The sequence below is a fragment of the Neodiprion virginianus genome, chromosome 3 (genome assembly GCF_021901495.1).
Source record: "Neodiprion virginianus isolate iyNeoVirg1 chromosome 3, iyNeoVirg1.1, whole genome shotgun sequence".
In the NCBI taxonomy this organism is placed as follows: domain Eukaryota; kingdom Metazoa; phylum Arthropoda; class Insecta; order Hymenoptera; family Diprionidae; genus Neodiprion; species Neodiprion virginianus.
In genome coordinates this window covers 9,061,142-9,077,200 of record NC_060879.1, presented here as the reverse complement: position 1 = coordinate 9,077,200, position 16,059 = coordinate 9,061,142, and the positions used below count along the sequence as shown (strand labels likewise).

Genomic DNA, 16,059 nt, shown 5'->3' with positions numbered 1-16,059 from the left:
CGTTCTACCGTCTATCCTACCGCTATCGTTCTGCCGTCTATCCTACCGCTACCTTCATCTTTCTAAATTCTTTTCCTTCTCTTTTCCTTTCCTTCCCAGTTTTGTTATTCTTTAGTATAATTTAAATTAAAATCAGTTTGTGTGCCTGAGATCGACCGTCAAGGTAAGGCTTTTGCCTTTGAATTGTACTGTTACGAAGTTGCTCACAATTTCTATTCTTTCTCGTAATATTTATCGATTTTGCGTGAATCATGGTCCACGGTTAAAGTTGCTGTAAGCCGCCGTGTGGCTGCATGATTCCGGTCATTAATATTATATTTATTGTTTCTTGATTGCATCGTGTGATGCCATTTTGTGTGAATCATGGTCCACGACTTCCGTGTGACTGCATGATTTCAGTAATTCATTATTTTCGTATCTGAGCGACCTCGTAACTGCCAGATAATTATCTCTTGTATCTATGACTTTTCTAATTATTTGTGAATCTCTATTATTTTGCTTCCGTATTTTCTATCGTATCTTGAGCCCGATTGGCTTCATATTTTATTCCATACTCTCTTTGTAATAGTAGTGTGCTTTATATTTTATTTCTGTTATTGCTTATTATATTTTTATTTATTTTTGTGCCTATTGTATCGTATATCGAGTTCTATGGAGTACAAGCGAGCGTAGAATCACCCTTTAGATATTACCGCATTTTCCTTTATTATTATTGACCATTTTATGCTATTTTTGCCTGTTATTTATTTGCCTGTATTTTGTTAAATTAAGTTCTGTAAACTATTCTTTTGTATTGCGGTGTATTTTTGTATATTTTTCTATTTGGCAAATTCTCCGAAATTCTCTCACTCTCATAACTTTCTATTTTGGTATTCTCTCAAAAGTTATATTTAGGAATTCACTATTTAATTCCTCAATTATGTAATGATTGTAAATTATCGAATCTACCGTATGAATAACTCTACCGAAGGCTACCGAGTCGATCGTTTGCCAACTTAGTGAATTGTTACTAACTGTCAATCTCTCATCTTGGTTATAATTTATGGTAAATTTGTCGTACCTCTACCGAACTACCGTTTCGTTGTTTTCTACCGATCGCAGTAAAATTCTCTCGTTCTAATTAACAGAATAATAATTTTCGTAGTGTCATTTGCAACTTGGGCAAGATCACGTCGCCCAGTGACGTGTAGTTCTAAGTCAACTCTTGCATTATATCGCATCTCTCGGCCTACGTCTATTTTTCTCTGTTAACTACCGTCTCTCGTGTTAAAGCTACCGTTTACTGCTTTTCTACCGATATTTTTATAAACAACGATTACCTGTTTTATTTACTACCGCTACCGATAACATCTCACTTATGTAACCTTCTCGAGAATACATGATCGACTGACTTATTCATTTTCCTTTTAACTGGAGTTTATTCTTTATTTGGTTATCTTCTTTAATTCTGGAATTACTGCTAGCTGCCTTGACCTCCGCCACTCTACCGGGATGTACGCGATCGTACCTGTGCCTAGCCAGCCATACAACGGGTTCTCTACTTATCCCTTTTGTACTATCTTGTGTTAATTTTATTGATTTATATTATTATTTGAGAATCGACGCTAATGCGTCTGGCGCCCAACTTAATTATTTTGTTGTGTTTTAATATTGCGGATGAGTAGAGAATCGCGCCAAAGTGTCAACGGTGAGTCCTCGTCCGAAAATAACAAAATCTGGCGTTACAAATTAGCGCTCGACGAGGGGCAGAAAAGACTCAACGTTACAATACATATACCAATCTTCTAATTGCCATTTCGCGCATCAATATACGCAGATATTCATTTTCATCGCGCGATTCGATATCTCCAGCCTAATAAAATAAAGCCGTGTAACGGAACGTAGACCAGATGCTACATCCAAGCCTCGGACAACGTCACAGAGCCCTAGACGTAGTTAATTTTTCAGCGGGGTGATATTACACTCCATTTCGCATTGACCGTGCAAAGACAACAGCGGACGTTCAATACATCCCACGTTGTGTGTTTTACCACTGTGAAAAAACACGAGAAATAACTCCCGAGCAAACAAATCCACGCACTGACCCGGAGACGAATCCGACGATTGATTCAGATATCGATAACAAATAAGCCCCCAAAAAATAAACTCGCGAAAATGAAACGATAGACAGACAAACGAAGCCGATAAAATAACGAATCAAATCAAAAAACAAGAATGAAATGAAAACTATTGAAACATTATTTACTAACATTAGACTGCTTTTGAGATCACTTCCGATTGAAACTGGATCGATAAATGGTAAGAGAAATTCAGACCGAGAAATGATTATCTGCAACACATCTTTATCATTCGATTGTAGACCAAAATTTTCTCATCACTAGATAATATTTTATCCAACTATTCTATCGTTGAAATCATCCAAATCAACCGATTGTTTGATGCTGATTTTCAAGTTTGTCAGGCGCCAAAACTTCCGGAATTAGTCGAATCGCACAGTTCGGAAAAAAAATGCCGTTCAAACCTGTCTACGTCGACTCCTATAAAATTTTTGAAACTCCAAAGTTGGAGCTCGTAGCGTAATTCGGAATAAATCTATTTAGTCTGAAAAATAAAAATTCAGTTTTCAGAGCTTTTCTTCTCGCTTCAACTTAGAAGTGATCAGGTTCCGGATTTGTTCAGTTAAGTAGTCTTTAAGTAATTCATATAACACGCTCTTTTTTATAAGTCATAAATGATGAAATTCTGAATCTAATCGGTCCAGTAAAATATATTTCCCGACAAAGTATTTTCAGTTCAAAATAGATTTCAGCGGGAAATTTTATTCAACCTCATTGTACAGGTCGGTCCAATAACTGTTTGTTTCAATATTTTTTTGAGTGAATGTATATGCGGTATTCCAGTTCAACCGAGACAACAACAAAGTACCTACAACCCGCCCTAACTGAATTTTGTTTGAAACCGTATTTCTGAAATTTTTTTTCTCACTTGCTAAACCTAAAAAGTACTCTTTTCACTTCCAAACCGTCGAATAATTATCGTCAAAGTCGAAATTTCACAAAAAAAATATATATAATAATAATAATAATAAACAAAACAGTAAATACGGAAAGCCCGAGTTGAGCTTTGGTAAAAAATGCAAAAAAGAAGTTCAAGAACAGTCCAAGTGGTCTTTGAATTTTTGCAATCTCATTCGCAAGGGGTAGAGGAAAAATTTGAAAAAATTAGGTCTTTTGTTAACACGAGGAGTCAGGTTTTCCACTATGGAAATCTATAATCAGCGACAGTGAGGAAAACAGTTGTCTCAGTTGAGCTGGAATATCCCATATTATTCGAAAATCGATTAGTTTCTAAATTTCGTGCATTGATGCCCATTCCGAAGATTCAAAACGACTCGCCTCGTCAGATGTACAGGTTATATGTACAGGCAAAAGCAGACGACATCGGTGGCCTTGAGACGGTTACTATCCACAGCGGGAGATGCGCACAAAAATTCCAGCCACACGATAGTCTCGGTCTAGATACATAGTAGAAATGAGTTTCGCAGTAGTGGGTATCAATGCTTGGGCAGCCAAGTGTACGGCTTGCTCTTCTTAGCGGTTTTCACACCATCGCCGCGTCTACATTGTCAGACATATTCTTACATTCCCTACAGACTTCTTTTGGCAGCCTTATACAGACGAGCATTTTTTTTATCAATTTTTTTTAATTTTAACTCAATTTCAAATAAAATTAATTCGTCTTGACCAACAGCTGGAACTGAACTATCAAATTACTTCACCCTAGATTCGAAAGTTCATTCTTACGAAACTTTGGCTGACCGAACATATGACATGGTGATTTTTCAACGCGATAGTGAACTTCTAAGCAGAAACGTGAGTGAGATGTTCGTTACGCATGGACTTCACCGTCATTCGGCTCCTTAACCTTATTCCCTATAGAACGATCACCCTCGTTCCCGGTTTTGGACTTCCGAGTCAAAGTGCCTCTCTTACTTTGAATACCCAATTCAGTATAGCGATCGCGTGAACAGAAAATACGGGACACTTTTCCTTCAGGCGAAATTTCATTGGCACTTCATCAGCCAAAACTCAATCTCCTGGCTCCAGATGATCAGAAGTATTTGATGTGATGAATATATCACGGTCTGAAATACCACTTCCAAATACGTCAGACACAAAACATACACCTTTATTTGGAGTACATCCAATCAGTGCTTTACAAGTAATTTGAGCTTTGTAAGAGTATAAATTTCCTTGGTGTTCGAAGTTTGATTGTGTCTTACATTGGAATTCCGTACTATTAACGATGACTCTCATATTTTTGAAAGATTTGAAAGTTTTTGGTCAAGTCTCTGCAAGTTTTTTCCTGGACGGGAACATAAATGGCTTTAAATTAAGTGTAAATTCATCGAATAAATGCTATATCCAAAATTTCATAGTTTTAGAAACTGAAGCAGTGGAAATTTCAAATCTAAAAGCCAAATCTTCAATTAGTATGCCTAGACGTAATCGAATAAGCACTAAAATCAGTTGTATTCAGGTTCATTTTTTGTGACAATAATTACTTTTCTCTTCTAGATTATTTTTTTCTGTAACACTTTTGCAATCCGAATTTACAAAATTGTGTAAAATAATAATTTCAGCATACTCCAGGCTCGTGTAAAATTTACTTTTTTCAATGTTACTTTTTAAAGACTCTCCAAATTTATCCATCACCGAAGCTGGACGTACACTGACTTGAATTCTTTCACTTGTAAATTTTTCAATGTCAGTTTGAATACCTTGGTCGCCTGTAAAGTACGGGGATATTTTATCTTGCTCGTGAGTTTCTGTTGTTAAAATCTCACAGTTGGCACTAGTGACTGTTGACTTGGATATGTCATCAGCAGTACAAGAGTTAGAATCCAATGTTGTAGTTACATTTTGACTCAACAAATCTTTCATAGTCTCTTCATTCATTCCTACATTAATAGACTCTTAATCACATCTCCATCTTCACAATACATGTTTTCTGTTGGATTATTTGACGTATCAGTACTTTGATCGCTATCGTGAAACAAAAAAATTTTTTTTCACTTGTTTGGAGCAGATGTGAATTTTTTTCAACAAACTGCAATATTCACCATCAAAGTTGTTATTAAGAATAATCTTACATGATTTGTGTCTTTATATTTCTGATTCAACGAGGTCCTTGTGATTTTCATCTGAAAGCAAATCTATTATTTGAGGTTAAATATCACCAGTTACGTTAATAATTAAATGTATTTTAATTTCATGATTGCAAGATTTATTCTTTCCACAACTAATAGGGTCTGGATATTCTGTTGTTGGGCCCATTCCTCCTTCAAAATGAAGTGAAAAAATGTGTATCTTTAGTAACATTATGTATCCGTTGAAATCGACCATCACCTCGTCCACATTGTTTAACCCACAAATTACATTTGGCACACTTAGGGCAAGTTTATAGATGATTTTTTATTGTTATGACACGTTGTTGACGATATTTGAAACACGGCTTTGGGAAACCAACAAAATAACATAAACTCTCCAAAAAGGATTTACTTCGCGGATCACAAAAGCATACTTAATAACAACAATGTTTTTTGCACCTTTTTTGACCGACATTTTTGATTTAAAAAATAATACTTGTTCAATTTTGTTACAAGTATGTATTAATCAAAATTTCATTACTTATAGCATATAAGTGATTGAAATTACTGTTTTTTTTCAGCAAATTACATTGAAAACGTGGTATGTACTGCTTATTTATTCGTAAAGTGCCCGAAAAACATGGCGGAAGTTGGGGCATGCGCACAAAAATTTTTAACTATTAAAAAGGCTTTATGATTACGTATTATACTAGGAACGAGACTAGTTGTCGAGTAATCATCAACAATTATCATTATATTTTTTTCATTCGCAATTAAGTAAAAGATTTCATGTCGTGAAAAAAAATGTCCACTTTAATTTCAATAATTCGTACTTTTCTAGTATTGTAATATGATTACGTATCATACTAGGAACAAGACTAAATGTTGACTAATTATTAATTTAGATTATTCCATTTTTCATTATAAATTCAAAAAAATCTCATGTTACATAAATAGACGTTTGAACTTTTCATGTTATACTTTGTTCTTTAAAAAAAAAAAAAAATAAATAGAACTTGCTATAATCATAAATATATTTTTCTTCATGTTTATTGGTCTTACTAAATTGTTTTAAAAGAGGAACGAATGAACTAATAGAGCGAACTAGTACGCCATTGGATAAAGAACTAACTTGTGCGCTCTCATAAGGGGAACGCAAACTTGGTACAGTTTTCTTACTCCATTAAAACAACATAATTTGCAAGTAGCAAGGCGTACAACTTCGGCGTTTTCGAGGAAATCGCAAGGGAATTTTTACGTAATTCAATATCTACCGGTGCGTAGCGGCACCGACAACGAGGCGGCGGCGCCGGAGCGGTGAGCCTTCAATATCCGTGGTCGCTGAATCGCTGGATCGAATCCCGCTCGTTTTTTTTTTTTTTTAATTTCATTTTTTTTCTCCTATAACACTGGTCATATTCTTTTTCATATATATTACAATTTAAAGGTGGTGTCGTGAAAAAATACGTGTATTTGCATGAACCTTTACCGAATTTCCAATGTTATACTGCTATATTTATAATCATCGAAAAGTAAACGACCAAACGAATAAAGTTTTCCTCAAAGCCTATGCCTGGCGAGATTTGCGAAATCCTTTATAACTGAAAGCGGGTAACGTACCCGAAACTGTTGTGCACGCTCCGACCTGCAAACACAGATTTGAAAGGATAGGGGGGAGGGGCCATCAGGTTTGGACCTGGGCTCTATTCTTGTAGGGCTGATGCTATACAACAGGCTTCATTCGACAGTTAACTCGCGTAGCGGTGAGACACTGCTAATGTAGCAGGAACGAATAGTATATATACGAATTTTTTGAAAATCACGACATTTACATTTGTACTGCAAAAATGGAAGAGACTCCCGGTTCTTCGAGTACTGTGGATGAATTTCATGAACATTTAATGCATGATGCAGTTGCAAAACGTCGGTTGAAAGATGCGTTCGTTTACTGTGATAGTCATCTTAAGAAGTGGGCCTTATTGTTACAGAATCATCAGCAACGATTCGTGAGGATGCAATGGCGATTGGAGAAGAACTGTATCAGTCTGTCATCGAAATGTTAGGAAAAAAGGTGCTTATTACTGACGAGGACCTCATCCATTTCAAAGAAGTAGATGAAGAGAATCTATTCCGTGAAGTTGAAGGAGATTTTTCCGACGATGAGGATTGAGCCAATAGAAAAGAAGACATAAACCGAATACAATCCATTGAAGACGAAAATTAAAGTAATGAGACTGGTAAAAGAACACCCCACGTGGAGTCTACAAACTCTCCGGATGAACGGATCTCGAAGTTTATAAAGAAAGAACGATTTGAAGAAATGGGAAGAAATGGGAAGAAATGGAAAGAAAACATAAAAACTGGAGGAACAACGATCGATAAATATGCAATAATTGATTCGTGGACCAACGACCGCTTCGTAGAGGTTCGCAAAAATTATCATCAAGTAAGTGTACATTTTCATCACTTTACATCCAATTTTTTTTTGTATTTTCTACAACCGTCTTTGAAGAACAAATTATGGTAATGAAGTGAAACTTTGATTTTACGTTTCAGGTAACAACAAGGAACTTGCAGGAGTGGGCTTTGGCGGCTGCAGGCCAATTTCAATCGGAGGGCTTTATCTTTCAAGCATCACGTCGATGGGTTGACAAGTTCAAACAACGGCACAGAATTCGGCAGAGGAAGATCACGCGATATATGAGTAACAGGGAATCTTTGACTTTGGAAGAAACAATAGAAGCCGCAAGGAAGTTTCAACTGCAGACAAACGCAATTATTCCAAATTTGGAAATAAAATTTGTGATCAACACAGATCAGACAGGTTGCCAGTACCAGTCAACTTGTGACAGAACTCTCGCCGACAAAAATTCAAAAACTGTGTTTGTTAAAAGGCGCGATATGAACAAAGTCACACACTCATACACGGCACAACACGCGATTACAATGTCCGGTGAATTATTGCCGCAAGTATTTTTGTGTTTGCAAGAAGCCACGGGCAAGTTTGGTCCAAGGGTTCAAAAAACTGTTGACGATTTAACGAAAGATCTTCCGAATGTCGTTGTAACAAGTTCGAAATCCGGGAAACTTACCACACAGCTTTATAATTCATTTTTAACCAGCGTCATGCTTCCTTATGTGGAAAAAGGAAAATTCTTGCTATTGATAGATTCTTGGGGAGGTCAAACGAATCCTTGTTTGTACGATGAAATCTTTACCGATGACACAGGTCTTGGGACTTGCACGAATAAAGTCATACCCCCGAAATGTACTCCGCTTTGCCGACCGTGCGACGTTTATCTCTATAGACAAGTAAAGAACTTTATCAAGCGCCTTCGAAATTGTTCATATTTGATTGAAAACGAACGAGAAATTGCTTCTCGTGAAGATGCTATCAAAATACATTCTATCGTCCACCATCAATTATCAACACCGAGATTTACGAAAATGTTGCGTTACGCATGGTTTGCATCCAAATTATCGGAAGAAAGAGAAATTTGTCAAAATGTCAACGATGTTTGTTTTTCCATGGAAACTCTGAAGATTCCTGGCGCATGCGGGAACATTGCATTTATTCAATGTAGCAGGTGCCGTTTTAATTCATGTTTTCCGTGTCTGTATGAAAAATATCAGCCTGCAAATTGTAACGTCGAAAGCAGAACCTTACACTGATATATTGTGACTCATTGTTTTATTGAATAAAATTATTTGCACATCTATTTATCGATGTTTGACTATATGACATTGGAAATTCGATGAAGGTTCATGCAAATACGCGTATTTTTCCATTACACTACCTTTAAATGGTAACATATATGACAAAGAATATGACCTGTGTTATGGGAGAAAAAAAAAAAAAAAAAACCGAGCGGGATTCGATCCAGCGACCACGGATAGTAAGGGCTCACCGCTCGGCCGCCGCCACCTCGTTGTCGGTGTCGCTACGCACCGGTAGATATTGAATTACGTAAGATCTCTCTTGCGATTTTCTCGAAAACGCCGAAGTTGTACGCCTTACTACTTGCACATTATGTTGTTCTAATGGAGTACGAAAACTGTACGAAGTTTGAAGAAAATCCGTGGATCCGAACGTCGTGCGTTCCCCTTGTCAGTGGTGTCGTCGACTAGTTCCAAGCTAGTGAAATGGTCATGGATAATTATACAGTTTTCAATGTTCCGGCATTGCGACAACGCCTTCCCGCATCTATACTTCTGACCGAAGGATTGTATTCATATAGAGCATAAGTTGAACGTCGGAATGCCTCTTAGACGGTTGCAGCCAATTATTATCTTCACAAAGAGTCGATACTCATCTGTCTACGGATATCACAGTATCAACGTCACCCGCTGACCGGTGTGCGGAATGACCTCCCGCAGCTGCCCCGGAATGTCGCCCGGTGCAGTGGGATATATACCTGGCCGGCGTCGCTGGAGTTGCGAGAGACGTGCGCCCCTAGCGCGCGCGTGCGGTACTTGGACAGTACTCGAGGTACGGCGCGCGGCAACAAGATAGCGGCAGCGGAGGTCTGATCCTGAGACGTGAGGTGTTTCGGAGTGAGTTCCGAGTCGCTTCGACCTTTCTCTCGATAGTTCCGGGATAATCAAACACAGCTCAGACCAGAAATATACTGAGAGAATACGCCTCTTGGGTAAGTCTAGTGGCGCGGCTCGGTCGCAGATTCAAACAACACATGGACGTGCGAGTGCGGTCAGCTGTGCGATTTATGTATTAATACAATTAAAACGTACTCTCCGAAATAAACAAAAAATGGGTGATACGAGGCACCACTGTGTTGTGGATTGCAAAAATACCCAATCGAAAAATCCAGAGTTAACTTTTTATTCGTTTCCGAGACGAAATTGGGAAATCAGCAAGAGAAATGAGTGGATAAAGGCTGTCAGAAGAATGTCAGTTATATTATAACAATTTGATACAAGGAATTAACGTATTGAAAATATGCAAACGTCAGATTTTCTGTAATCTTTTATTGTTATAGTACACCAGTAGTCCGGTCAAATTAGACCAAAAAATAGGGGTAAGGTTACAAAAATTCACACTCATCTGAAAATTGATAGGATTGTTCAAAACACTATTATACACGGAATATGAAAAGTCCTCATCGATCCGACGCCTGAAAAAGAATTTACTCAGGTTCAAAGGTCACAAAATCGGGTTTTTCGCGATTTTCAGCAAAACGGTAAGTTTTATCATAAAATTAGCCCAGACAAAAATTGTAGATCAGATGATTATCTATAAAAAATGTGAAATACTTATTTCCTGAAAGCCACTGTTTTAAAGATATAACGATTAAAAAGTTGAAGGAGTTGTAATCGTTATAATATGTATAAGTACACCACGTATATACATCACTGCAACTGTAATGCAAGTAAAAATATCGTTCTATCGGTCAGTGTAACTTACACATAAAATATTATAAATATGAGAATTTCGGGCAAAAAGAAACCCAGTCCCTCATTTTATACGCCAGTGTAACCTTGAGCAACATCTGTCTCCCATTCAACTTATAAGGGATTGTTTGTGGTTAACATCAGTTATGAAAATATTAGTGAGAGAACATTTTTATTTATTGGCGTTTTGACACAGAAACCGGCAAAATGGGTTTACAAGGTGACTAAAAAATAAGAAAAAAGAAACCATTCACACATCACTCACACCAAAAAACTTAAGGTAGTAGCCCGGTGTGACGGGTTCAAAAAATCGATTTTTTTTTTTTTACATTTTTCGGAAGAAAAACATCTTAAAAATATGCTATAAAACTTTCAGACATAAATTTTAATTATTCTTAAAATTATAGCTAAAATAAGAGAGCGCGCCGTAGTGTGTATGAAAGCGTGTGACACGCCAGCAGCAGCTGCTCTGACCGTCCCCTCTTTTATTGTCCGGTATACAATACGTATACCCAGGTATACCCCCGGTATAACCCAGGTATACCCAGGTATACGTATAATGCCAAAAATTTCGACTTACATGGACAAAATATAAGAATTTGGTACAATATACCGATCTGTACTATTGAGCAGTTCATCAGTAAACGTTTTGCACTCGACGAATACACACTGCTCTAAAATGGGAAACAAGCGCTTTAGTGGAAGTTGGCACCAGAATAAAGGTGAAAGAAAGAGATCATTTAAGGGGAATCAATTTACTGCAGAAGCTGATACTGATTTTGTGAGTACAAGCGCAGAAACACTGAAAGATAACAGTGACTTTGAAGTAAACCATGACTCTAGTTTCAAGTACGTTTTAATCAGTTTCGCTTTGGTGTTTGGTGCGTTAGAATCGCAGTTAAAATGTAAACTTTGCAACAGTGATATTAAATTTTTGAAAAATTCACCTAGAGGATTAGGATTTAAATTATGTGTGAAGTGTTCGTGCCGAGAATATCTGATTGATTCGTGTCCAATGATAAAAAATGCGTATGAAATTAACCGACGATTTACTTATGTAATGAGATTGCTTGGCATCGGTCACGCTGGAATTAATCTTTTTTGCTCGATGATGGATTTAAATATTTTTCATAAGTCTTTTTATTATCAAGTGATACAGCAAATAAGCGTCGCTGTCAAATCTGTTGCTGATAATGTGCTTAAAAAAGCAATAAAGGAAGAAAACGCAAAGAACGTGGCAGAAGGTTTCCCAGAAAATCACTTGACCGTTTCAGGAGATGGTTCGTGGGCTAAGAGAGGTTTTTCCTCTCTCTTGGGCATTGTGTCATTGATAGGAAAATTTTCTAATAAAATTGTTGACGTCACAATTAAGTCAAGCATATGTAAAGGATGCCAGTATTTAGCAACGAAAGATCCTATCGAAGCCGAGAGTTTATACGATGATCACAAAGATGAATGCACAGCAAACCACGAGGGCAGTAGTGGTAAAATGGAGGTCAACGGGATTTCGGAAATGTTCAAGCGTTCTCTGCAGCGTTATGATGTTAAGTATGTGAGGTACATTGGAGATGGAGACAGTAAAACCCATAAAAATTTGATAGACGATAAACCTTACGGTGGCGACCCAGAAGTTGAGAAGCAAGAATGCGTATTGCATGTGAAGAAAAGAATGTACCGAGCACTTCAAGGTGTAAAAAAAACTCTTACCGAGTACGCAAAAGTGAAAAAACAATTGGATGCAGCTAAGAACACGAAGATGGCCGTAAAAGTGAAGAGTACCGAGGAAAGTGCTCCGAAAAAGCGTAGGATAAAGAGAGACTCGTCGACCAGCGCTAAGCCACCACAACCTAAACCGTTGCAATTAACTAACAAGATTATGTTCAAAATGTCTATGTACTACGGTTTGGCAATCACCAGAAACTGTCATTCTCTCGAAGAAATGAAGAAAGCCGTGTGGGCTACATTCTACCACATGACATCAACAGACGAAAACCCTCAGCACTCTTACTGCTCAGATTCTTGGTGCAAGTATCAACAGCTCAAAGCGGAAAATCAAGAGAGCACTTATGAACACCCAGTAACGTTTGACGAACAAGTTACAAATCTCATAAAACCTGTGTACGAGACTTTGGCGTCCGACGATTTATTGAAAAGATGCTTGGGCGGGAACACGCAAAATAACAACGAAAGTTTTAATCACTGTGTATGGAATTTTGCTCCGAAGCATACTTTTACTGGGAAAAACGTTCTGGAAATTGCTACCTATACCGCCGCTTGCATCTTTAATGAGGGTTTTCTACCTGTACTCAAAATTATGGAGACAATGGGCCTTACATTAGGACAAACAGCCAGAGACTACGCTGACGATGTTGACAATGCACGGATTTTGAGGGCAGAGAAAACTGCAGAAGCCAACTCCAAAGAAGCCAGAACTTTACGTAGAGCTCTAAAAGCTGCTGAAAATGACAATTTTGAGGAAACGGAAGGACTGCTCTATGCACCAGGCATAGCTGATTAATGTAAGTATAATTTTATTGAAAAAAATCTGTTGTCAAAACTTTAAAAGCGTTTTTCTCAAAACTATGTTTTCGAAACTTCGGGGAATCACTGACTCAAAACTATTCAACCGGTTTAGCTAAAAATTTAACCCGTTATTCTAGACACACATATCTAGATGCCGAAGCCTTAAAACATTTAATTTTTTCATTATAAACTATTTTATTTAAACAATTTATGAAGAAAAAAAATTAGATTTTGAGAACTTTTTTCACAAGTCCGCCATTTTGTTTCTGTTTTTTTATTTTTATGTATATTTTAGGTTCGGGACCTAGAATGAAGTCTACAGAATAATAATCTCTTTGAATTTTTTATTTCAGATGACTTTGGAAGGCTGTGTGTTTCCCCGAACCAACTCATCTTTTCTTTGAGGACTCCATATTGACGTCAAAAATTTTAAACAAATTGATGTAAAATTGACTTTAACACGTTGAGCGCCATGTCAGCCATCGGTGGCTGACACTAGACTTTCCGTTTAGGCCGCGTCAGCCATCGGTGGCTGACACTAGACTTATCGGTGGCTGACAGCGGCGCGCGTGGCCTGAACGGGATTGTCTTAGAAATACGCGTGGCGCTCAACGTGTTAAAAAAATTTTTTTATATACTTCAAAACACCAATAAAAACATGTAAAAATTTTAAAACGATAGCATTTTATTTACTTTGTAAAAAAAAATCATGAAAAAACGTCTAAATTTCGGTCGCCACACCGGACTACTACCTTAAAATACGCCCACCAGCCTGTGGTTTTCCAAATTAGAAAGGCAAAAATAAAGTTATACTTGTGACTCTAAATACGAAAAGCAAATGACTCTAAGTTAAATGAAACATGGGTACAGGAAAAGATACTGGAAGGCTAGAGAAAGGAAAGTAGTAGATGACGTTACGTGTGACTCGATACAATGTTAAAAACTTATCTTGTTGGTGGTCTAATGGCCTGAGTAACGAACTGTGACACAAAACGACTACTAATTCATTACTATCGACGTTGGCTCTCGCTGCGTCCCACGTGGCGACGATCGGAGAATGATAACGAATATTATGGTGTTCTGGTCCGATAAAATTCCATCAGGATTCGACGTGCTTACAGGACAGTGTGCTAGCAGTTACATTTATACGATTTGATTTGACGAAGGAATTTGAATTAAAAAACAAAGAAAAATGAAGGCGGTCTACGAGGTATTAGGTGTGCGACTCATTGCCGTGGCGTCTTCTCGCAGAGTGTCTTTGCCGCGAACGGATATTCCGTGAGTTTGACTAGTATTGCTATATTTGTGAAGTATTAGTGACCAGGAAGTGGATTGAAGAATGAGGAAGGTTTAGTCAAAATCCGGTCAGATAAATAGATATATTTAATTGTTGGGCAAACGAACATGTTTGCGTTTGCGACGTTTCAGCCGGGCCCTGCCGACCATCATCAGGCTATAATAATTACAAAATGTTTCAGAAGACAATTCTAGTTAGAACAGAAATTCTATTTTTTAAATGTTGTGACGTCTGTCCAATATAACTTTTGCTACAGTCTCGACATGGTATTTTATACACAAAATTGATTTTATCTAAATTAGGAGTTACAGATCTTAAGTGAGAAAAATGAGGATGTTTAGTAATATTATTAATTCTAAACGCAATTTCGATGCCTTCAATTTTCAAAACTTTTTTAATCTGGCTAGATAGATTTTCAATATAGGTTATAGAGATGATGTTCTTAAATTTGTCATTATCATTAGGTTGATTGATATAGTCTACATTCCAATCTATAGAATTGTACATTTTTTCAGCTATATACTTTTGAATATCATTGCTGAATTTTAAAGGATAGCCATTTGGAATAAGAGTTGTTTCCACGAGTTTGAAGTTTTTTTTTTTGGAGAAATTGAGGGTTTGAAATTTTGAGACAACGTTTGAACAAAGCTATGGCGACAGATTTTTTATGTTTCATAGGATGATTTGAACAATAATGAATGTATATATCCATAGAAATCCACTTGAATCTTACTGTCAAATAACTTTCAAAGTAAATCAAACAAAAGAATTTTTGAAACATCATAATCACTTAGTCGTCACTGATGCTGACAAAGGCAATATAACGGTCGTCATGGACAAGATGGATTTTGCACAAACGTGCCAACATATTCTTAATGATACCAACACATACACTCTCATCTCTCGTGAACCCACCCATAAGATACAAAAACAAGTCAATGATATGATAAACCTGTGGCACCAGAAAAAATTTGTAGATTCAAACTCGGCAAAAAATCTCAAAACCTTCAACTCTCTGCCTCCTAAGACATATTTTCTACCAAAAATACACAATATCAATGTACCTCTGAGACCAATTGTATGCAACATCAATTCACCTACGTACAAAATCTCCAGATTCTGCTCTAGTGTACTCTCTAACATCACAGGTAAATCCAACTATCACATCAAGGACACTTGGTCCTTTGTAAATAAAATCAGAAATACACTAATCCCTAGAGAACACCTATTAATCTCCTTAGATGTCAAATCACTGTTTACTAATATTTAGCAATTTCTATGATCAGTAAAAATTGGCCCAAATTAAAATCACACACTAACATCAACAAAAAAGATTTTCTTGTAGCTACAAAACTTTGTTTCAACTCTTGCTACTTCGCCTACCAAGAAAAATTTTACCAACAAATTTTTGGTGTAGCCATGGGCTCACCAATTAGCCCAGTGGTAGCAAATTTAGTACTTGAACATTTTGAACAAAAAAATTTCTCGCAGCTTCCCTTTAGTCTCCCTTTCTACTACCGTTATGTAGACGATATTGTAACGTTCTTCGACGTTACGGAAATAAATATGGATCCGCGAGTTGCCTTATCAAGTCAAAATCAAAAGCGTGAATAAAATGTTGTGAAAAAGCTTCAATTGCGTAATATGTGTTTCTCGTCTAAAGTCTGAGACAAGACTGTTT

General features: G+C 37.0%; 1 protein-coding gene across 1 annotated transcript; it reads left to right on the top strand.

Moving 5' to 3' along the window:
• The first annotated feature begins 12,453 nt into the window (after window positions 1–12,453).
• On the top strand, window positions 12,454–13,513 carry LOC124301681 (uncharacterized). Its single transcript, XM_046757049.1, has 2 exons — window positions 12,454–13,077; window positions 13,435–13,513. Exon 1 carries the CDS (start codon window positions 12,498–12,500, stop codon window positions 13,074–13,076), a length of 579 nt encoding a protein of 192 aa, XP_046613005.1. The 5' UTR covers window positions 12,454–12,497; the 3' UTR covers window position 13,077; window positions 13,435–13,513.
• Window positions 13,514–16,059: the final 2,546 nt, after the last annotated feature.